Raw genomic sequence first — 24,489 nt, forward strand, 5'->3', positions numbered from 1 at the left:
CTAACAACTTGGTAATATATATATATATATATATATATATTAAAAAAAAATCATTTATTACCAAGTTGTTAGGAAGTGCTATTCTACATGTTCTCATATTTAAAATAGTTTTTTTTCTATTGAAAGTTAATATAGGAGGTTTAGCTCTTCAAGTTTTATACACTTTTCTTCATAGCCAATTAGGAATTCTTTCCAGGAACAGGTAACACCTCCATATTGTTTCAGAGGACACCCACTCCCTGCTGGGATTTGAGTAAACCCCTATTTTAAATTATATTCAGTAAGGCTGCTCATTGACTCTTTCCTTGTGTTTTGATTGAATTATAAAATTACTGTACTAAAATTAGTATCTTAAAGCTTGCAACACTGCTAATGGTTCTGAAAGATCTGGCCCTTTCATACTATGTCTGCTTGGGGGAAAAGCATGTATAATACCTGCATCATCTCAATAATACCTGATGACATATATGTAAATTTTTCTATTAAAGAACAAAATATAATGTATGCTCCTTGTGTGCATTATTGTGAGCAGTAAGGAATCATTCCTACCCTCACATGTTGTTCTCTGTACTGCATAATATTTTTCCTCCTTATCTGGTGGCTTTGGGTTGTGGGTCAATTTAATTGTTCATTCTCACACTACTTTACCCTTAGACTCTGTTATGGTCAGAGAACATCATTCTCTTAGTTGAGAGAGACTTAATAAAGCTCTTCTCAGTTGAAGGGGCTGCTATTGAGCAGTGTGAGGTGCTGAGTGGTACTGCATTTTCTCTCCCTTTTCCTAGGACAGAGCAAGCTGTTCTTGTACCAGTCCTATTTATGCTATGTTGTGACTGGTGTATTGCTAAAGATGACAAATATTTAAGGTGCAGAACAACATCTCTTTATCAAAATCAGTAACAAAGGGATTTTATTTCTCAAATACTTGAGCACATTCCCATATTGTGATCTCTTGTTCCTGGGGCTGTACAGTAGCCTTTCCTCAGCCTAGCCTGCCTCCCTGAAGATCCAGGCAGATGGGCAGAAGTGTCCTAAAAATACTACTTCAGGTTCTTCTGCTTCAGTTCCTTTTAGCTGCTGATTGCCACACCTGTGATTCTTTACGTTAATCCTAGGGGCTGATCTGTGTAGCAGTTGCTTATGGCATGGCTGACTCTTTATGGATCAAATTAGGGAGATTTCTTCATTACGTAATGAGAGATACCTTTGCATCTGGAGGCTAATAGCTGGCTTTGTTTCCCCTTTAGCTATGGTTCTTTCACTCTTGTTGTGGAAGAGTAGTCTCCTTTTCTGATGTCAGTAGAGCTGTGGACACATTGCACAACAATGAACGTGTTCTTTTTTCTGCTCAGAGAGAGGGATAAAACCTGTAACAGTTTTGGAATAAATGAAAGAAAGCTGTTATGAACCATTCCGACTCATCTCTCACCCATGTACCCAAATATTCACAGGGCAGAGTCACTAAAAATTAAGGAACAACCTTTGGGTCTTGAAAGGGGAAAAGAATAGAGCCCTGACCTTGTCCGTTAGAAGTACTGCTTTCAGATCCTTAGTTAAACCAAAACAACCATGGGAAAGGCAAGAAATTCTGTTTGTTATTATGTTAGGTTCCCAAGATCCCTTCTTTCACTTACCTACTATCCTAAAGGGGAAATATACAATATCCTGACAGATGGATGGGGAATACAAGGAATCAATGGAACAACATTGAAAATAGACCATATTGTATCTATCTGTTTTGTATTGTTTTATACTTAGTTCTTGCCCCAAAGAGCTTACACTCTATCTTTTAGTTCTGTGTTTGTACAGTGCCTAGCACAGTGGGGTTCTAGGGCTCCTACATGCTACACTAATACAAATAATAATTCTCCTAAAAGGGTAAAATACCCTGTAACTAAAGCTCACTGTAGCTTGGGTTGATTTTAAAAACTGACAATAAAAAGCTATTTGAAAGGGACTGTGGACCCAATCCAATGTCCATTAAAGTCAGTGAAAAGACTCCAGTTAACTTCAGTAGGCTTTTGATCAGGGCCCAACCAAGACTAAATTGTAGGTTTTGGAAAGCTTGCTCTTACAAAAACTAAAACCAGTAGAAAATTTTCCGTGATTCTTTTTTTTTTTTTTCAGTCCAAGGAAAAGTTTACAAGAAACATTCCACTGTGGTGTTTACAATCCAGCTATTGTGGCAATGTATGCAAACCTGAAAGTACTGTTGATTGAAACTGACTGTTTAACGATGTTGAGAGCTGCCAAAAATTTATAGAAAGTAGAAAACTAAATTCAATTTTAAAGTTCTTAGATTTTAATAATCTCAGATGTTTTTGGTAAACATACATAAAGAAATGTCTTAGAATAACTCCATTCCTATGCATCTTATGGGGGACAAATTATTACAATAAATAAGTAAGAGCAGGTTGATAGACTAGGACTCCTGAAACGTGAGCTTTCTGTGTATTGCTACATTCCTATTCTAGTCCACTTATTAAAGTTTTGTTTTTGAAGCACCTAAATACAACAATTCAATACACATTTGAATGATTTCAGTGGCTCGTTAAGCCAACCACAGTGCTACATAAGATAAAATATATAACTCAAAATGGGCATTACATTGTAGAAGTTGTAATATTTATTGAATTCAGTGGTGTATGTTTTACATCTGATGGTTTTTTCTCTGCATATTCTCCTGTCTGATGTTTCACATTAAACTCTTCCTGGCAGGTGATTGTGGAACAATACGTTCAATCTCATCCCAATGGCCTGCAGGGCATGTACAATAAACTGCTGGAGTTTGTTCCTCACCATTGCCGTCTTTTGCGTGAAGTAACAGGGGGAGCTATGTCAAGGTAACAGGTTGTCAGCTATAGTTGTAACAGTTGTTGATTATCCAGTACTTCTGAATGAGACCTGTATGGTATTTAACTACAAAACACAAAGGATTTGCCTGTCCTTTCCTAAAGATTAAAATCAATATTGTTTCTCTTTTATATCTGCACATTTTAAAAAAGTTGTGAACAAGATTTCCTGATGCTGTAGCACTGGGCCTGAGAAGGAGGAGAAACGATATACTACAATAATGAAACTGAGTACCATTACAGTAGTCCATCAGCTTGGCCTGACCCTGCAGCAGCCCTGGCCTTCTGCAGCCAGTCTGTCTGGAACCTTCCCTACTGTTATTGATTGGGCCCAGGCACCTCAAAAGGTAGAGGGAAAGCCCTCAGAGCAGGGTACTAGGCCTCCAGGAAGCCAGGGGCTAGAGTCGCCAAGAAGCCCAGTAGTGTTGGGAAGTGACATCGTTCAGAGAAGCCAGGGGGAGGTTTTGATTGCTCTTTGCCCCCATTATACAGGCAATGGGTCTGGGCCAGGGTTTTGAAGCACCCTGACCCTAGGGTGGCTTCCCCCTGTCTGTAGGGTGCCTGGAAATGGCACCTCATACATTTAAGGAGAAGAAGGAAGAGCAAGTCATCAGCTTGGAACCTCAGGTTGCTGAAGGTGTCTGTCATATCTTTCCTTCAATGACACTTTTGTCCATGTGACTGATATCTCTGGCAAGGAAACAATCTGCTGAGTGACTGATATGATGAGTCCTTTCCCTGTGCTGCTGTGTGGGAAGTCTAGGACATTTTGCTGAGATGCAAGTAGCTGGGCATCACTGCCTTTCACATCAAGCTACAAACAGGTGGAAATATGACCAAAACTCCAGGATCTAGTTCCCAGTCAGCCCTTGTAGCATTGGTTCATTCCAGAATGAAGACTGGGCCTACTGAGGATGTAACCCCCGTTCCCCTCTGATAATATTCCCAGAAGGAGTGGTTGTCATGGTCATTATCTGTAAACCAATGGTTGGGTTTTCTTTCATCATTCACAATACTATATGATAGATTTTTCTTTGATGCGAGGGAACTTGACTGTGTCCTCCATCCAAGGAGAGGGGCACAAGGAAGTTATTAGAAAATTCGGTTTTCAAAGTTACTGGATTGTCTGCTTAACAAAAAAGAAAAGAATTATTAGTTTACTCCGATAGGTTTGACTAATTCATTATGTGTACTGGAATTACAGATTTGATTGATCTGTATACCTCTTTTTGCTGTCTACTCAAAAACGTTTAATTCCTGTTGCAATTAAACTGCCTGTTTTGAATCCTACAGAATTCAAGTCTGTTAAACTGTATCCATTTATTTATCTATTCAGAGGCTGGTTAATGTAGTAGACTGCTAGAATTAGCAGTGTTTAGAATTTAGTCTCTAGAGACTGCAGAATTACTTTTCTATTTAGCCATCTATTGCTGTGCTTTTTACAAGTCTTTAGATTTTTACTAACATCTCAATTCTGTTAATCCCTCAATATTTTTAATCCTTCTTTTAATAGGAGAATGTTTTTAGTATTTACTCTGATGTATCCTACTAGAATTATAAATGCTGCTTTCTTTTTCTGCTCTGTCAGCTTCTGAATTGGGAAATTCAAGATAAATTTTTAACCTTCCACTTGGAAGCATAGCACCACTTGCTGCATGTAGAAATGAGACTCAGAGGAAGCGAAGAGAGGAATTCCCTTTCTTCCCAACATCCTATTTCCATTTGGCCTCTGATTGATGGGGGAACTGTTGAAACTTTAAAACATACACATTAGAGTAGGATTTTTTTTTACTGATAAATATTTGTTTTTTCAGAATTTACTAAAAATGTGCTTCTGCATAAAACTACTGTTTTTCTAGAAAATGTATTAAATTGGAACAAAGCTGGTTGTCTCAAATATGGTGCGCCAACATAGACATAATAGATATGAAAATTGTGAAAAACACAGAAAGAAAACTAGTTCAAACATGCCTATATAATTATTTTTTCTAATTAAGGAAAACTACATAATGTAGTTCCTGAGTTTTGGTTAACATTATTGCCAAATTTGAACTTTCATGAGTGAAACTTATCTTTTTTTGAGGAAAAAAAAATTTGAATAATTGAACTATTTATCCTCTTGCAGTGAAAAAGCAAATACCGTTCCTGGATATGATTTTTTAGTGAATTCAGTGTGGCCAGAAATAGTACGTGGCTTAGAAGAAAAATTACCATCACTTTTTAACCCTGGAAACCCAGATGTATTTCATGAGGTAATTTTACATGTTTTTACATTTGCTATAACTTTGATGTGGGGAAGAACTTGTGTCATGTTCTCTAGCTTGTTTTTTCAGGTTCTCTTGTGAAAATTCATGTTGCTGCATGCCTCCGAATAAGAAGCATGTTAGAGATCATGTGATAGTTTAAATTCTATTTTAACTTCCTTAGGAGCAAATTCTGCTTTCAGATGCCGGGGCAGAACTCGTGCTGAAGTTAGTGGGATTTGTATGGTCATGTGAATTTGGTCTTAACCTGTGCAAGACAGCAGATATCTCTAGTTTATAGAAAAACACAACGTAAATGAAGAACGGAAAGGGAAAACTGAATGTTTAAGGCTGGAACTGCTAGAAAGAGACAGCTGTTGGGTTAGTTAAACATCTGGGAAGCAACTTGGCATCTGAATGTGACTTGTCCTTTACTGTGGAAAGGTTTTAAAAAAAAAAAAAAAATCCCATCTTTCTCAACCTTTAATCTTTTTCATCACTAACAGTGCTGTGACTAAAGATGTTTCAGAGGGAGCTTGAATAATTCAAGTATTTTGAGGGAATGTGAATATAAATAAGACTTTGGAGAAATGGCCTCTTGAAAGAACTACTTGTCTAATGTCATAAATATTTACTGTGTATGTTCAAAAATGGATTCTGAAGTGTATGGAAATACCTGTCACTACAGTTTTTCCATAATTGTGCACAATGTTGCTGTATGTATGTGAGAGATGACATTTTACTGATACCTGTCAGCTGGAAGCTCAATCTGATGTAGAGTAGGGCATAGAGAATGCAACTTGCCATCTGAACAGATGACAAACTAGGAAATAGTAAGCCTTCTGCTTTGTCATGAGTTCAGGTGGTAAGATGCCTGTGTCCTTATCTAAACCAGAATGTCAAAATAGCTTTCTTTTGGGTTTATTTTTCTTACTTGTGACTCTCTTAATTGATTAAATCTTCTTTGTAACTAGCTCTATTGATAAGGATTCTTACATTACTCCTTTTAAGATGGTGGGGTGACTGTTAGTAACAAATGATCTCAAGGCGGGAGAGGGAGGAGGCATACCAGGTACATCAGTGCAAACGGACTGCTTAAGAAAATGTTGAACTCTTTGCATATGTAGGTGTTTCTGTCAAATGGTTCTCCCTATGTTCATGCAAAACTATCTGTAATAAAAACAGATCCATTTCTCTTAGAATTTAAGGTCTCCTTCCTGTAAACACACAATGTAATTACTCACATGCCTAAAGTTAAGCACATGTGTTTGCAGGTTCGGGGCTTAAATAAGGGACAAGCATCATAAGGAGGTTAAAGAAAGAGAGATCCTGTTTTCATGCAACTGTCTCGGATAAGGAAATACAGCAAATGTGTATGTGTGTGTTTGTTTCTAAAGAGAATGCTTTTCAATTTTCCATAAAGCATCAGCTGCTCCTCAGTGTTCCATTGAATGCCCTGTGTATGACAGTGTATCAGTTGCATAGTGCTTTTGTCCTTCATGCTGTTCAGGTTAAATTGGAATCTTTGTATCTTTACTGAAAGCTTATCTCCATGTAAAAAGAATAACTTTTAAAAGCTTGCCTTTTTAAATTAAGCTGATATTGACCCATGATCCAGATTAAAATAATTTGACCTTCAGTTACACCATGCAATCAAAACAGAGTACTTCCGCAACAGACTATTTAAGTGAGAATTTAGCAATTCTGAATCTGAGTCATTAAAATATCTAAAATCAATAAATAAAAATTTCAAGCGTCAAAATGCTGTGAAGTCCATTGTTGTTAAAAGACCAATAGAAATGTTTCCAGGAATTAAAATAAATTCCATAGACACTTTTAAAATAATTCCTGCATTGTTTGTAACCCAGATATTGGAATACTGAATCTCAAATGAAATTGACCTCATTGACTTTTGAATGCCAAAGATACAGGAAATAAACTTTCTACAGCTTTTAAAGTTCATTTACATTGTGCATTTGACAGTAATTTGTATATAGTAAGTTTCACACTAAGGATATCACTGTACACAGTATTGCCTGCTTATGTGGCTTTTTCACACAGCAAAAGAGGATGGAAAAATACTTTAAGAAAAGAAACTGTTTATAGACTGACGAAAAATTGGCACAGGGTCTCAGAAGCAGGTTCAATAACAGAAGCCACTTTCAACTTATTTTTTAGATTGACTAAGGCAGAGCATCTGCAGTTCCCATTTACTTCAATGAGCTTTGTGGCTGCTCAACACTTCTGAATATTCAGACATTTTTATGTTCAGGGGCCTAAATGTGAATTTAGGAGTCTAATTTTAGGCACCCGGGTTTGAAAATTATTTGCCTTGTTTTTGTATTCTGAAGTAAGTTGTCCAAGGTAGACAGACAAATTTAGTAAGAAGGCTGGGGTAGAACTCCCAGGCCCCTGCTCTAACTATTACACACAATGCCTTTATTATTACTGTGGAAAGGTTTAAAAAAAAAAAAAAATCCCATCTTTCTCTCTCAACCTTTAGTCTTTTTCATCACTAACAATGCTGTGACTAAAGATGTTTCAGAGGGAGCTTGAATAATTCAAGAGAAATGCTTTTAACCTCTTCTAAGAAATGGCATGTAAGCTATGTCTACACTGCAATGAAAAACCCACAGCTGGCCCATGCCAGTTGGCTAAGGCTAAGGGGCTGTTTAATTGTGGTTCAGATGTTTGGGCTTGGACTGCAACCTGAGCTCTGGGACCCTCTCACCTCACTGGGGCCTGAAGCACAGGCTGCAGCCCAAGCCCAAATGTCTACACCCCAGTTAAATAGCCTTTTAGTCCAAGCCCTGCAAGCTCGAGTCAGCTGGCATAGGCCAGCTGCAGGTTTTTAATTGCAGTGTGGACATACCCCTAATGTCCTGTAGTCTTTAACTCATGTTAGTTTTATTCTGTCTAATTCAAAACAAGCCAAGTTCATATAAAATTGGTTCAGTATTTTAAGTTACTTTTAAGTTTGTTCAGGTTTTTTTAAGATGACTTCAAAGCTAGTGTGGCTTAGAATGTTAGACCAATTCAACTTTAAGCATCATAAAACTGCTGAAGCAGTTTTCGTCAGCTCTGTTTTTGATATCTCAGTGAGATGTGTAAATTAGATCAAGTCTCTAATACTGTATTGTACTTTAACTTCTTATATATAAGGTTGTTAAGAATCTCAGATTTGTATTCTGTTACATATTTATTGGCAAATGTATGGTATGGAAACCATACTTTAAAGAATGAGCAAGGAGGACAGATTTTAACCTTAACTCTACATTTCCTAATTTCTGTTGGATAGCTCACCCTTAACATTACATTAATGCCACTCTTTTTGTATGACATAGTGCATAAATGTTGTATAGTAACAAAGTAATACTTAGAATGCATCTCCTTTTCCTCAGGTGGTTCTTAGCTTTGTGCCTTGCAAAACACAGAATGTATGACTTGAGGAATCATGTTGAGTCAGTTAACAATAGCTTATTGTTGAGAATGGATGCAGAATAGCTTTGAGGTACTTGTAAACATCCCACTTGAGATACCCAACTCTGAAAGGAAGTAGTCTAGATAGTTATTCTGAATTACTTATTTGTAAAACATCTGTATACAACCAAAAACATCTAAGACCGCTTCCTAAAATAAGGGCCTAATGTATTACGCCTATAGTGCAAAGTAAACCTCATACTATCAATCGGTTTTGAATTCTTTTCTCCTTCCCTGCCCACACCAGTTCATTCCATTCCTACTTCACAGCTTTATCCCTACAAGCCTGGCACTGACACTATCCCGCAATCACCTGCTCCCACCTTCTTCTCCTCCTAACACTGAGCAACATGGGAGCATCTTTTCTTCCACTTACAGACCACTGAATCCGCTCACAAGTCCTGGAGCACCTCTGAGTTGTTAGTGCAGTATACTTGGACAAGTCTGGAGCGCCAATGAAAGGGAGGTGTCGCTGTGGAACTTGCACACTCGTGGCATAATTTGTGGTGAAGGGGTCAATCTCATTTCCCTTTATCGTGGAATAAACTGGATGATTTCTTCAGTTCCATTGCAGCCCAGGCTCTGGCCTTATGTGGTATGTCTACACTACAAAATAAATCCTGTGGCAGAGTATCTCTGAGCCTGGATTTATAGACTCAGTCCAATGGGGCTCATGCTGTGGCGCTAAGAATAGCTATGTAGATGTTCCTGCTTGTGCTCTGAAACCCACCCCCTCCCTGTGTTTCAGACCCCAAGCTCCAACCTAAGCGGTAACATCTACATGGCTATTTTTAGAACTGAAGTTTGAGCTCAAGTCTGTAGTCTCGGGCTTTGAGATCACTGCCATGAGTGTTGTTTTTGCAGTGTAGCTCTACCTATGGAGATTAGAAGTGGGGGAAGTGTCAGCTGACTTTGAGAAATGAGTACAACTATAATCGTATAGACCGCGCAATAGAATCCGCATACAGTCTTGACTATTTAATAGGAAACTCTGAAGTATAGTAGTCAGAATGTGGTTTTTCTTCATACAGAAATACACTATAAGCATGGATTTTATACAGAGATTTGAACGACAGTGTGGATCGCAGGCCAGCGTGAAAAGATTAAGATTGCATCCTGTCTACCACAGTTTTAACAATAAGTGGAATTTGCCTGTTTATTTCCAAATAAGGTCAGTATTTGATTTTTTTACTTGTGAGGGAGGAAGCAAAAGCAAAGTTTAGCCATAACAAAAGAATGTAGCCCACAGCCAAAGCTCCTCCATCCCTGGGAGCTGTACTTGTCACATAAAAGCAGCTTTCTTAAAATGTAGAAGAAGCCAAAATGTAAATAAATCTGAAGAAAAAGCATGGATACTTCAACTGGTTACCAGGGCATGTAATTATTTTATACTGCTTTCACTGACTCCTGGTCCACACTAACCCCCCATTTCGAACTAAGTTACGCAAATCCAGCTACGTTAATAACGTAGCTGAATTCGAAGTACCTTAGTTCGAACTTACCGTGGGTCCAGACGCGGCAGGCAGGCTTCCCTGTTGACTCCGTGTATTCCTCTCGCCGAGCTGGAGTACCGGCGTCGACGGCGAGCACTTCCGGGATCGATTGCTTACCGCCGGACCCAAAGGTAAGTGTAGACCTACCCTGAGTTAGACAAGCCAGAAAACCAGCTACAGTTATATTGAGGTTGGTACAGAGTCTCACTGCTGATAAGACTGCCAGGGACTGGTCTAGACTATTTTGACCATTTTGACCAAAAAGTTAATTTGAACATTTTTATCACACAAGCTATGAAAATAATACTAACTGGTTATACGTAAAATCAGAAAATGTATCTACATCAGGGAAATTTATGCTTTAAAAGTGCCTTTTGGTTTATATAAGCTTTGAAATATATTCTCACACTCATATTAAATAGGAATTTTGTTGAAATTGTCATATTGGAATCTCATACTTTTTCTAATTTACATAAAGTTAAGGCTCCTGTTGATTTTTCCCCCTGCACATCTAGCATTATAAAAAGAACAACACAGAGGGAGGAGTTGGTGGGGTGAGATGAGATACATAAATGTGTTACAATCCTTCTGCATCATTGCAAGTTCAGCAGTGATTCCTAGATCATAAGTCCAGAAGTGACCATTTTGATCGTATAGTCTGACATCCTGTATAACACAGGCCATAGGACTTCATGATATCAGATTCGGGTAGTTGTTCATTGTCCTATTTCTTGTTCTTGAAGTCTGAAAGTATTCTTCACAAATTGCTAATTAATAAGAATGATAGATCAGTGTTGGGAATAGTACTTCATTATTTAACGCTCTGAGATCATTTGTTTATATACCTGTTGTGATGGGAAAATGGGAATTGCCATACCAGATCACACTAGTTTGTCTAGTCCACTAGTCTATCTCTGGCAGTAGACAATAAAAGATGCTTCAGAGAAGAAGATAAAAGAAACCGTACAGTGGGCAATTATAGGGTTTTGTGAAACTTCTTTGGAAAGTGATGCAATAGCAGCAAAAAGAGGGGAAGCCAGTGACAAAAAAGTCCTCTTGTGAGCAAAACTAAAACAGCAACTTTGCTTCGTGACAGTTTAAAAATATTTTGGTATTAACCTTATTTAATCAACACTCTCCTGAAAATTGCAATGCGGGATCTGTCTTGTATATTGTACAGATAAGTATCTTTAGGCTATAGAGGGTCCTGTGGCACCTTTAAGACTAAGACTGTTAGTCTTAAAGGTGCCACAGGACCCTCTGTTGCTTTTTACAGATTCAGACTAACACGGCTCTCCCTCTGATACTATCTTTAGGCTGTGTACTCTGTTTAGGTAATGTATGTTGAAGCAGACGAGAATTGAAAGTTTTCAGTACTGACTTTTGCTTTTATAACCCCCAAAGATGTTGGGGTTTTTTTTGTTTGTTTTGTTTGAGGTCAAGGCATCCTGGGAGGAACTATTGATTTTTATCAGGTACAGAACTGTTTACAGAACCTTGTGCCACTTGCTGGTCATTAGCAAACATGCAGAAAGCTACAGGCACCATGATCATGTGACCTACCTGAAGGTTAACTAAAGTAAATGTAAGAAGTGAGACAATGTGTTGACTTTTTCAGTGTGAAAGCAATAAAATAAACAAGTTAGTGTTTCTTACTAAAACTATAGACACTGAAACATCCTCAAACTTGCTGCTTTTTACAGGATGTTTAAGATTATAACTTTAATCTCTTTCCCACTTCGTTTCTGCTTGGAAAATTCCATTGTTTCTCTTTTAAATGCTTTCCAGTTAGGATCAAACTAAGTAAAAACCAAAAAAATCTCCCCAAACAAAAGCCGCACCTTCTTTCTTTATATAGCTGATAGTATAAGGCGTGTTTAGACACCAGTTTAAATAATTTGTGACTTGTAATATTGAACAATATTTGTTTCTTTCTGTCAGATTTAGAGAGGTAGCAGGAGCCTTAGAAGCTGCACTTTCAGATAGCCTAGAAGAGGCACCAGGTAAACTTCCTTTACTAAAACTTGTAGTTTTTATCACGTAAATAAAACTTTTTCCAGGTAGTGATGGTGATTGTCTGTTAGAGTAATCAGTCACACAAAGCTTTAGATCTTAAAATAATGTCTGTCTTTTTACTGGTAAGTCAATTAAGAGGGCTAGACCAACTCATTACTACAAATAGCAATACCTGGTTTATACAAATGAGATGAGGGATCTAAATTACTATAGGGCTCCTAGAAGATGCAATTAAAAATTATGCCATGCTATTGGAACACACATCTTGCTTTCATAACTGTAGTGTCCTGAATAGGAGAGGAAGAAATGACCATTTCTAAGCAGCAAATGGACTTATTACTCTCAGTGATATTGGCATCAACTCTAGGAGTCATTTGTCTGCTACACTGGCCAGAAATTAGGCAGTAGCAATGAATTCATATCTATTGAGTGAATTAGGAGGCTGGAACAGTGAATTTATAATCAATTGAGTGAATTAGGAGGCAGAACATATTAAATGAGAATGGAGGAAAAGGACTGGTGCTCTGGTAAGAGCCAGGAGAGAAACGTACAGTGCCTTTAAAAGAAACATTAAAGGCAGTGAAAGTGGTTTGTTGTTTTTTTTTAAATGGAGTTAGTCTCTATAATCTGTATGAAACAAACTTTCTAAGCATAGGGCTAAAGATTATGAAAAAACAGGACAGCAGAGTTGGAGGTATGGGGCACATTGCTTTTGTTTCTAGGATTTATGCATTAATCTTAGAAACTAAATGAAAAGTATTTACCGATTGAGAGCTAAGTACGGTTCATTTGCAAACTGTATAATTCTGTTGCCACAACTACTTTAAAAGTTTTCATGTAATTATAGCTGTTACTTATTGAACTTAACACTCCTTTAGTACCAAACGGTGATAACAGCTGCCGTTTATTGCGTTGTGTTGTCAGGACATAGAACAGTTGCTGCTCTGATTGGCAACTTTCATGCACTCAGTCAACTTAGTAACTTTTTTAATGTACCTTGTGAAACCTGATAAGATAACATTGCATAAATGTGCAACACAAAGGTGATATAAGAATCTTGCCCTTAGTTCAACTACATTGTCTCTGTATTTACTGATTATCCACCTGATAGGAGAACTAAAACTAGTTCTGAAAATGTTAACGAACACTTGATCCAGGGGAAAGTAGTTCTGATATTAAAAATTTGGCTTTAAACAATTTTGGTAAATTATCTTGGTGGTGATGAAAATAATTTTGAAGTGATTTTTAAAGTTCAAAGTATTTTGATTTAAAAAAAAGTAATAACAGTAAAAGTACAGTTCCATAAGCTTTGAAAAATAAGATTTTCAAAACAAGATCTTAAATCATGATTAGTAAATAACCATTATTCCCTAATTATTTTTTTAGCTGGAAGCTCATATTGCCTTTTGGCCACTCACCTGGTATGGGTGAGTCTTCTGAAGTGTTGGTCAGATCAGATGTTTTTACCATTATTAGCACACCGCCTATGGAAATTTACACTGCAAATTTTAGCACGCTACTCTGTGTTCGTTAATGAGGTAAGACAATTACATGCTTATGCCATTGATACTTATTGATGGCATATACATACCAATGAAAAGTGTTCAGTTTAAATCTCTAACTTCTAATATATTAGTACCTTTTAGACTAAGAAATGTGTATCAAGTGCAGTTGAAATAGAGCCTTAAAACTAAAAAAGATATTGCAAGAAATTTTGTTAATGGTTATTGTCAGAAACTATCTTGAAACAGTACTGATATGAAAAAGTGCTATAGAGAGACAATCCACTCACAGAGTTGTCTCCTCTGTTGTCATTATAATGGGACTGATACTCGTGCTTCAATTCTTCTATGTTGTAAATGAAAAATGGCAGTGTTGTTGACAGTGTCACTATACTGCTGGGAAAATCAGCCAGTGCAACCCCTAATGTTCACAGGAGTAACATTTTTAGGAGTGTGAAAATTGCAACATCCTTTGTGAAATGAAAAAGCATAGTCAAGTTCTTCTCCCAATCTCTGCAATCTAAACCAGACACACTGGTTTGACTGTCATCACCTCATTTTATGGACGTTGGCCCAAAGAACAGATTCTGTTACATAGATCTCTTTAAAGATATATTGATTTTTACACACCAGGGTTCTGAGATGATGCTGTACAATCTTAGATATTCTGAGGTCTTTTGTTAATATTAAAAACAAACAAACAAAAACCTATGTAAGTCAAGGATAACAGGGCAGAAGAGAAACTTAGATGCTTATAACTTCTGCAAATGTTGTACTGTGTTGGGAAAAAATTGCAAAAGACTTTATACGCTACATTTGTGAGCTCAGTTGAAACTGTTTTCTCAAAGACTGATGTTCATTTCTCACTTGGCTACTACAGCTTTTGCTCAGGCCCATCTCCAATGAAAGTACAAAGGACAACAAAAAATCTGTGGCAACCGGTAGCAAGGAATCCTCTGTAAACCCAAATCCCAGTGAGGACCAGGGAAATGGTGCTTCTCCAGAAACACAGCGTTTACCTTCTATATCCAATACTCAGTTGGTGTATGTTGCTGCAGATCTGGATAGACTTAAGGAGCAGGTTAGTAGATGCTACTATACATACGAGAATATTTTCATTGACCACATGTCAATACTGTTTCGCATATTGCTCATAACATCTTAAATATTTACCAGTGCTGAAACTAGCACAGTTGAAGTATGGGAGGTATCACAAGCAACAAAGCTTTAGGGAGGCTGTGTTGTTTTTATTCAGATATGGTTGGTTACAGAGGTACCCGTCCAAGTACAGGTAATTAAGGAGTCTAGTTTTTCAGTGAAATGAATTTTTCAGCAGCTGTTGCACTGACTGCTGAAACCAGATTTTTCTGTTCACTTTTGGCACCAGCTAGCACTGCCCCAGTCTTGCACTTCTCCTTGAGTGAATGATGAACAGCAAGGACCTGGTGTCCAGGGGCACAGTGCGAAATCAGGCTTCATGTTTTGAGCTATTTCTGGTTTAAACAAATATTTACTGTTTTAACCTTTGAGCCTCAGCAAGATTTTACTGGTAACAATGAGTTTAAAGCATAATTATAAATCTCACAGGTGGCTTGTGTTGTACAGATCTGCTTGGAGGGTCTCCTGAGCTTTTGATTAAACTGAACTTCCTAAAACCTTTGAAGGAGCAAGCTTGTTATCTGAGTAATACTGTGTTTCGTTAATTCTAAATGTTTTGCCATAAAAGACCATGGTGGGTGGGGGGAGGGCACCAAATGCTTAATGCCGTTTTCTCGCATATGTCATGTGTTCTGGTCATCTTGATTCCCATCTAATAGTCAGTAAAAATATTTAAACATAACAGTCTCTCCTTTTAACTCATGGGAGATTTTCAGACCTTGAAAGAATAGACCCATATATGTTCATAACAATGGTTGTATGCATATCTGTTTTTGTTCAGCTTCCTGAACTCTTGGAAATTATCAGACCAAAACTTGAAATGATTGGCTTCAAGAATATATCCTGTATCACAGGTAAAGCTGGGAGTTTGATTTTAGACAATTTGGGAAACAAAGGGAAAACATTATGTAAATGTATATTTTTGTAATGTTTATAAGTAAGAGGTTTTTAAAAAATATATACCATTTGACAGTTCTTTAAAATCTAATATGGACTAGAACAGTTAATTAGAAATAGTCCTAAATGGGAGCTTCAGAGCTGGAAAAAATTCTACTGAACTTTGGGAGAGTTTGTATCTGAACCTGCACTTTGTGACTCTGCCTCATCTCTACTATTACCAACACTAGAAGGCAATTAATATGATGATCGTCTCCCCCACCCCCTTTTTTTTTTCTGGCTGTGAAATGGACTTTTAGTAGATATCGCCTAAGCTGTGTAATGTTAAACATAGGATTTGATTGCAGAATAATACAGAAATGTCTTTGTTACAATACAACTTGATCTAGGATATGTATGGAGTGGGGATGGGAAGGGTTGCACAAGTTTGCGTATGTTTGGGGCTTGGGCAGTGTAGCTTAGTTTCAACTTCAACGTTTATAATTCAACAGGAGCCTTGGAAGACTCTCAGGCTTCTTTATCAGCCTCCATGCCTACCTTGAATAATAAAATTATTCAGGATTTGAGTGAGTCCTGCTTCAGTTATCTGAAAAGCGCTCTAGAAGTACCAAGACACTATAGAAGAACCAATAAGGTCAGTGCTGATCTCATGTGAAGAGAAGTGCTCTCATAAAAGGCTTATAGGTTTCTACCACTCCTACCTATAACTACTTGCAAATACCCCTACTTTGTGATTGCTTAATTCCTGCCACCATTTCATTCTTGCCACACTCAAGAGAACTTTAATATGATGTTTAAGTAAAATATCACACTTGGCTCTTGAAGTGTGACAATAGTTGCTAAAACCTGCTGTCACCCTTATGTGTCCTAGAGAATAGTTGGTTTCAAGTGGCAAGTGCCCCTGAGGCAAAACAGCACTGCAGCTGTTGGCACCATTGTCAGGGTAGATTGGAAACAATATGGAAACTGATCTGCCCTCTCATCCTTAGATTTGGTCCTGTTCTCCACAGTCCCCTCACCTGTCTCGTCCTAAGTCCCAGTTGTAAGCACAATGGCTAGGTATGATTGTATCTGTTTTGTGGACAAATAGCTTTAGTAACTGATTCTGTCAAGCCTGTTCATTTCATGAATTTATTTTCTTTTGGGTGGGGGGAAACCTTGATTTAAATCGATTTTAATCAACTTTTCCATTTGTACTTCAGTTAATTTCTAAAGAAAGGTGTGTTCTCATTGGCTGATATAACCATTAAAACATAAGAATGGCCATACTGGGTTAGACCAAAGGTCCATCTAGCCCAGTATCCTGTCTTCTGACAGTGGCTAATGCAGGTGCTTCAGAAGGAATGAACAGAACAGGCAATCATCAAGTGATCCATCCCCTGTTGCCCATTCCCAACTTCTGTCAAACAGAGGCTAGGGACACCATCCCTGTCCATCCTGGCTAATAGCCAGTGATGGACCTATCCTCCATGAATGTATTTAGTTCTTTTTGGAACCCTGTTAGTGTCTTGGCCTTCACAACATCCTCTGTTGAGTTACTACTGATTCACTATATTTGGTACCTCTTTTTGCTACCTAGGATGGCACTCTATATCTATGTACATTTATTTAAGCATTTATATAGCTGCTTATTTTCCGATTTTTTTTAATTGTACATTTTTAGTATGTTAGAAGATGGTGAATCATATATTGCTTATTTTCTAGATAATTCAGTTTTTGCTCATGATTTCTGTCAAGCTGCATTAGGATGGTCACTGGAATTTAATTAAACATAAAACAACATACAATGTATTTTTATTAAAACGTTTATGTAAAATGTTATGGATACATGAACTTCTTAACAAAATGTTTCATGTACAGGTAATTGATTTATTAAATAGAGGGGTTAACTATAATCAATGAATTACATTGATTATTTCAGGTCAGCCTGGGAAAAATTTTGAATATGCCTAACTGAAAATGAATGGAGCATGAATTCCTACTCACTCTTGAAAATGAGACAGTCTCTTAAGTTACTTAATTGCCCTTCAGACTTTTAAAACTAGTAGATCTCATCCCCTCCCTCCTCATTTTTATTCATAGACTGAAAGGGAGAGGCAAGTTTTCCTGCTTTTTCAACTCCCAATTGATTTTTCAACTTTGAATGAATTAGCCCAAATGAAGAAAATATTTTTTGTGTGCCTTCAGAAGCAGCTATTCTTGTCAATAGCTGGTTTAGCATTTCCAGGTTCCAGGTGCTTAACTAGTGACTTTCCCCAGTTCAGTGATGTGATTTTTTTTAAATTGAGAACTGAGCCACTCAGAGCTCAGGTAAGGAGAAGCTATAAAACAGGTCTATGAGACCTCAGGTGGGCTCAGTGAATGGTCCTAATGATACTTGTTGGTGTCTCCTTGAGTCAGAGGCCTGGTCTCAATGCCAGTGATTATTTTGGCCAGTCTCTTGCATCCAGAAGCATAGCCCCTTGGTCCCCAACAGGATCAAGCCTTTAAAACATTATGTGGCCTGTTGTCATATTTCTAACGCTTGACCTCAAAAGTTAGATATTTTCCCCATGATTCTGTCTTTATATAGAAAAGCAACCTTTAACTTAAAGCTGTTGCTAAAGGCACATGGATTCAGCATACCTATTTTTTATTTCAGCATTTTAAGAGGTGATGATAATTTTAGATAAGGTTTTCTTTTTAAAAATCTGATTTAAATAAAAAAAGCTTATTATTTTTTTAAATCAATTATTTTTATCCATCTTGTTAGCGGGAGACTCAGGAGACTTGGTTTCATTTCCTGTGTGACTTCGGGCAAAACATTTAGTCTGTCTCAGTTGCCTCTCTGAAAAATGAGGGTTTGCCAGAGGTGGTGTAAGGATAATACACTAAAAAGTGTCAGGCACTCAGATGCTATGGTAGTGGGGGCCATATAAGTATCTAAGACTAGGGCTGGCTGGTCAAGGAGAGTAGGACTGGGATGAGGAGCCAGGGGTAGGGAAGAGACAGGACTGGGCCAGGTTGGAGGCATGGGGCAGAAGGGGTCAAGCCTGGGGAAACTCACAAAATTCTGTGCCCATTAGAGCACACTCCCCTCCAGAGCCTGGAATGGAACCACAATTCCTGAGTATCACCATTTGCCCACAGCAAATATCTGTGAAATCCCCTGGCATCGTCTCTCATCCCCCTTTAGTCTGGTCCAGATAGAGGATGACGATCTACTACCGCTACCTGTCACTCCGTTAGCTTAAGTGGCAGAGGTCTGTGGTCTGGATCTAAGGTCGATCCATGTACACGTTAGTATGATGCCACATGAGGGACTTTATTTAAATGGCTACTTCCTGATCTCGGGGCAGATTAATGTGGTGTTTCCAAAGACACGTAGTGGAACAGATACCTTGGCCACTGAGGGAAAAGAAGTGTTCTGGTAGGGTTGCAAATGTGTAGCAATTTCTGGGCAATTCCTGAGTCAGAAGATTGCAGAAGTTGCAGAGTACACCATCCCATGGGGATTGCTGAGTTCAAGCTGATTTGCCTCAATATGCAAATTGTGGGATATACATACAACTGCCTAAGTGACTCCTGACTCCTGCCAGTTACATCTTTTCCTGTTCGCAAAACTAGGAGATTCAATGGCTAAAACTCTGTTAGGGCAAAGTGAGGGTTGCTTGGTGATATGTCGTTCCCTTGCAGAATGCTGAGTTGAGCAAAACTCAAACTTCTAAAAACTAGGAAATGCAGAGTTAAGGTTGCCCATGAAGTCTCAATTCTACCCTCTTTCAGCAATGCCCCAGTACTCCCCATTAACACACGTTTATTCTGCCACCCCACTGTTGCTGAAATGAACACACACTTCATCTCCCTTTACCAGCTATTCACTCTCACCCACAGGAATCTGTCTAATGCTATTAAAGGACAAAGAGGGGAGGGGAGGGAAAGGTTGCCTATGCCACTTTCCCTCTGTTCTCCTAGAGCTGATTTTCAGGAGTTTGAGTTTGGCTCACAGCGTTCTGCAAGGAGATGACATATGCCCAAGCAGCATTAACATAATTTTTGCCATTGACTTTGCGTTTCACATGTGTGGTATATTTGACATTGGAATTCTTAAATAACAAGATATTTATCTGCTCTGTTCTCCACCTTGTTTCCTACATGATTTACCAGGAGGTGCCAACTAAAGCATCACCTTACGTTGACAGTGCTCTTAAACCTTTCTACCGACTGCAGAATGAGTACAAGGATATGTTGAAGCAACCCAGGATTCATCAATGGTTGGAAAGTGCCCTATCTGAAAGCACACAAAAGTAAGTGAAAAGATAGTAGAACCATACAGAACAATCTCAGTGTTTGCCAAAACTGTTACATTAACTCACCGGTCAGTTTTTTATTATTTGCAAAAACAAAGTAGGAATGTATTCCATTATTAGCAAGGTATGTTCGTAGGGAGGTAGTATGGTCTTGTGTAGACCACATGCAGGACTGGGAGTCGGGAGACCCAAGTACTGTTCACACCTCTGCTACTGACAAACTGTGTGACCTTGGGTGACGTACTTAACCTCTGCTGTACTTTCCCCCTCTTTAAAATGCATGTAATAGGTTACCCAACTTTTTAAAAAGCTTTTGAGATCTATGAATCAGGTGCTCTGCATAAGAGTTGAGTATTTTTATTGTTTCAGTAATTACTCATAGTTGAAAAGGCATTTAAGTATTGGATACTTCAAAGTGTTTGAAATCTAGAAATTACACGTATTTTGTGGGTGGGTAGAAAGACCGCTGGATAGTAAAGAGACATGTCTTGTCTTTAACACTGAGCTCTTTTCTCCAAACCTGCCCCTATAAATATCCTAATGAGTGTGTGTCTCATTCTTCAGAAGAATACCATATTGTTTTGCATTTTTCTTGGATCAAATGGCGATTTGCCCAAAATCCCTACTAATGCAGGAACTTAATTCTCCATTAACGCTCTCTTTACTCAGGTATTATGAAACTGTATCAGATGTTTTGAGCTCTGTAAAGAAAATGGAAGAGAGCCTGAAAAGACTCAAACAGGCCAGAAAAACTGTAATTCCAAACCATGTTAGTTCAAACGGGGGCATGAGTGATGATAACAAAATCAGACTACAGTTAGCCCTGGATGTTGAGTACTTTGGAGACCAGGTAAGTTGGAAGAGAAAAGTCTACTTATTAAAGGGTTATCACTAGCTATTTCTTGTGGACCTGTCTTAGTTGTTTACAGTTTTGTTCAGGTCTGCTAGAAAAGGTTGCATGCAAATGCCTGTATTAGTCTGAACTTCCATTAAAGCTTATCTCTTAAGCGTAAAGCAATTCTCAATTATCACAAATAAAAACTAAAATGATATATTACACTTTTCCGCTTTATTCATTTAATTATATGGGTTGGGAAGAAGTCTTGTGTTTCTTTGTTCAAATTCAATTCAGTAATCTTCAGAACTTTCTGTTGTGAGAAAGAAGCTTAAGAAGAGAAATAAGCCTCTTGTATGGTCAGAGTCTAGAGCCGGAGCAAGGATTTCCTTAATTCTAATTTTGGCTCTGACCCATCAACTCTTGTGGCCCTGAGAACATTTAACACCCTCTGCCTTGGTTTCCTCATGTGTTGCCAATCTTTCTTGAATTACTACATGAGGAGTAGTTAATCTTTTTGAAGGGCTGTGAAAATGCCAGCAAAGCAGTAACTATTACAATGCTTAAACTTGATTCCCTTTTGAAATATCATAATGCCAAATATAAAACAAAAGCTTTCTGCAGCTCCCATTGGCTGGGAATGGCGAACCGCGGCCACTGGGAACTGCGGGCGGCCGTGCCTGTGGACGGTCAATGTAAACAAACTGTCTCGCGGCCACCAGAGGATTACCCTGACGGGCCACGGGTTGCCCACCACTGCTCTAAAGTTTTTACATTGTTTTGGTTTTGAGTGCAGATATGTAACAAAAAATAAAATCTACGTTTGTAAGTTATGCTTTCACGATAAAGAGATTGCACTACAGAACTTGTATGAGGTGAATTGAAAAATACTATTTCTTTATAATTTTTATAGTGCAAATATTCGTAATAAAAAAAATAAAGTGAACACTGTACACTTTGTGTTCTGTGTTGCAATAGAAATCAATATATTTGAAAATGTAGAAAAACATCCAAAATATTTAATAAATTTCAATTGGTATTCTGTTGTTTGACAGTGATTAATCGTGATTAATTTTTTTGAGTTAATTGGGTGAGTTAACTGCGATTAGTCGACAGCCCTAGTTACTGCAGTATCATCAGTTTTCACTCTGCCTCTCAGCACAAGCTGAATTCAATTAGGAGTGTTCAGTTCATGCACACAGAGCATGTTTTAAATCAGATCCTCTATAATGATTGAGAAGATCAATTTGAAAATTATCTATTGTTACAGTAGAACAAAATAAACACCTTAGAATTATTTCAGTAGTTTATTTAAGTAATAGTTTCTCATCACACAAGGCACACTTGTCAAAATATGTCCTCAGAGAGCTAATTCTCATAAGTGGTAAGTTTGCTAGATAAACTTTATGGTGATCTTTAGCAACAGGCTGGAAAACTGCTAAATATTTGCCTGCAAAACATATTAAATGAAAAGTCTTAACAAAAGCTGGACAGTCCTCTCTTTACAGAGATGAACATGTATAATAAAGGACTTCACTTTGTCAGCACACAACAAAACATGATATGCTTCATTTCTGTATTTTTACAGTAAAATAATGCAAACAAATAAGATGTCTACCTTATCCTACAAAAAATGTTAGACAACAATTTAACCCTGTCTTCTGTGACTTTTTTTAGATGCAAAAGATGGGATTACAGACAAGCAACATAAAAAGCTTTTCAGCTCTTCTAGAGCTTGTTCTAGCTGCCAAGGATCAGACTACAGTGGAACAACCTTAAATATATTTGAAAACATGTCCTGAGGATGAACCAGGTCTCCAAAAATGGGAGGGAATTATTTCTCTCTTCTTTCTTTTACCAAACACTATGTAGCAATGAAGTGCTTCCTAATGCGTCTCCAGCAACAAGTCAATGCATCTTCTGTCAAGATACCCAAAGACTTGTTTCAACAAAAAATTACAAGAGAGCATTCAGTGTAGTTTTCCATTGTATGGAAGGCAGTTAAAAGCATTCTAAACTTTCTACTTTAGATTAAAAGCAAAGCAAATGTTTTTATTTTTATTGTAAATCTGTGTGTGGAAGAACTGACTTAATGATTAAAATAAATATATAATAAATTGTCTTCCTAACTGTATCATTGAGTGGGGGAAGGAATGGTGCAGTGGAGTACATGGGTTTAGGGGTTTTTCATCAAAATGTTTAAATTTTGAGTCATCTTCAAACTTAATTTTCAAATGGTAGTCCTATGTGCTGACATCTAGTATAAAAATGTGCCACTCGTGGCTACTTTCAGACCTCTAGAACTAATGAATACATATACAAGGGGAAAACTCTCCTGGAATAAAGAAACTGTTCACTGGAATTGAGAACATTTTATTTCTAGTTATTGTAAAATTATCACAAGTGTGTATTTTCCCCTCCGAGTTGGATCTTGCTGAGTCCTGTGGAAAAACTGAAAGCTTTTATTGTCCCTTTAGCTGAATTTTTCTCAGAGCTTGTTTTATGACACTTCTCACCCAGAAGCATCCTGAAGTGCTTCACATATTATGGATCATTTTATCCACCAATGAAATGTAACCACATCTGGGATGAAACTCAAACAGTGTTAACAGTGCTTAGCCAACACTACACTACAAAATTTTAAAATGGTAGGTGAAGACTGGTTAGTTGCACCTAGTCTGGAATTTAATCAGGTCCCCAGAACGAATGGTACTCATTTACTGTGAGCGAGTAGTAGATGCTTAATTCTAAGAAGAAGCATTTGTTTCAGTATATTCAGTATGCAGAGGTGTTCTGCTCTATAATCCCAGCACATCAGACCTAGCTTCTTCAGTGGAACAAATATTACTGTACTTCTGTGAAATCAGGCTTAATATTGATGAACTGGGTGAAGGAACTAGAAGAATTGCTGATCATAGTTTGAGTGGCGTTCAAGGTGCTGGCTTTAACCTATGAAGACCTGAATAGTTTGGGGCCCAGTTATATGAGGGACTGCATCTACTCAGGCTGTACTGCCATAGTTGAGATCAACAGCGCCACTCAAGTTAGAGCTCTCTCAATATAAATGAGGGGAAGATGGTTTCCCATAAGGGTCTTGACACTAGGATTCTCCTTGGTCCAGAACCTGCATTTATTAACCTTCCAGAAGCAATGCACAGCCCACCTCTTTTCAGACATCGAGCAAGGCTGAAGACTTGCAGTGAAAGAGTTGGAGATGATAGAATGTCTACATGGTGTTTCATGCCATGTCTGGGTAGAGCGTATAGTTTTTGTCAGAGGGTATTACTTGGAGATGGTATTGTATTTAAAAATATACTATGAAAAGTTTTAATTTTCTCAAGGTTTCTCAGGCTTTGGGTGTTTCCTGAAGCCCTAGCTAGGTCCAGTTGTTTTACATGTAAAAGGCGATAGAGAACGGGGCTTTTTATAGTAGTAGCAGCAGTGGTTTGTTTTACAAAGATGTGATTGATAGACAGCACTGTGTGGAACCCACCATGTGCTTGTCCTGACAAGCAGACTGATAAGTCAGTACCTTTACTGCCCTGGATTGAGGACTTGTAATGCCTTGGACTGAACTAACGCTGGATTTTGTGTGTAAGATGGGCTGTGCATGGCTTGTCACTTTTCTCAAATATAATTGAGTCCTCTTCCTATCTTTTTAATAAAATGCAGTTTGAATTTTGCTATTCTCAAGCTATAACTGTCAGCTTCCCACTGAGTTTCA

The 24,489-nt window shown here is 37.9% G+C and overlaps 1 protein-coding gene and 1 pseudogene across 2 annotated transcripts in view; both read left to right on the forward strand.

Moving 5' to 3' along the window:
• The window catches only part of COG2 (component of oligomeric golgi complex 2), a 42,360-nt gene extending 19,473 nt beyond the window's left edge, over positions 1 to 22,887 (forward strand). For both annotated transcript variants that reach the window (XM_034765135.1, XM_034765136.1), the window contains exons 8-18: positions 2,719 to 2,843; positions 4,978 to 5,104; positions 9,607 to 9,746; positions 12,010 to 12,071; positions 13,471 to 13,622; positions 14,467 to 14,667; positions 15,526 to 15,598; positions 16,133 to 16,275; positions 19,788 to 19,927; positions 20,600 to 20,780; positions 22,443 to 22,887. In XM_034765135.1, the coding sequence (XP_034621026.1) occupies positions 2,719 to 2,843; positions 4,978 to 5,104; positions 9,607 to 9,746; positions 12,010 to 12,071; positions 13,471 to 13,622; positions 14,467 to 14,667; positions 15,526 to 15,598; positions 16,133 to 16,275; positions 19,788 to 19,927; positions 20,600 to 20,780; positions 22,443 to 22,544 (1,446 nt within the window). In that variant the 3' untranslated portion in view covers positions 22,545 to 22,887. The remainder of the gene's footprint in view (positions 1 to 2,718; positions 2,844 to 4,977; positions 5,105 to 9,606; positions 9,747 to 12,009; positions 12,072 to 13,470; positions 13,623 to 14,466; positions 14,668 to 15,525; positions 15,599 to 16,132; positions 16,276 to 19,787; positions 19,928 to 20,599; positions 20,781 to 22,442) is intronic.
• LOC117874097 lies at positions 2,851 to 3,832 on the forward strand (annotated as a pseudogene).
• Positions 22,888 to 24,489: the final 1,602 nt, after the last annotated feature.

Source organism: Trachemys scripta, chromosome 3 (genome assembly GCF_013100865.1).
Source record: "Trachemys scripta elegans isolate TJP31775 chromosome 3, CAS_Tse_1.0, whole genome shotgun sequence".
NCBI classification, from domain to species: Eukaryota; Metazoa; Chordata; order Testudines; family Emydidae; genus Trachemys; species Trachemys scripta.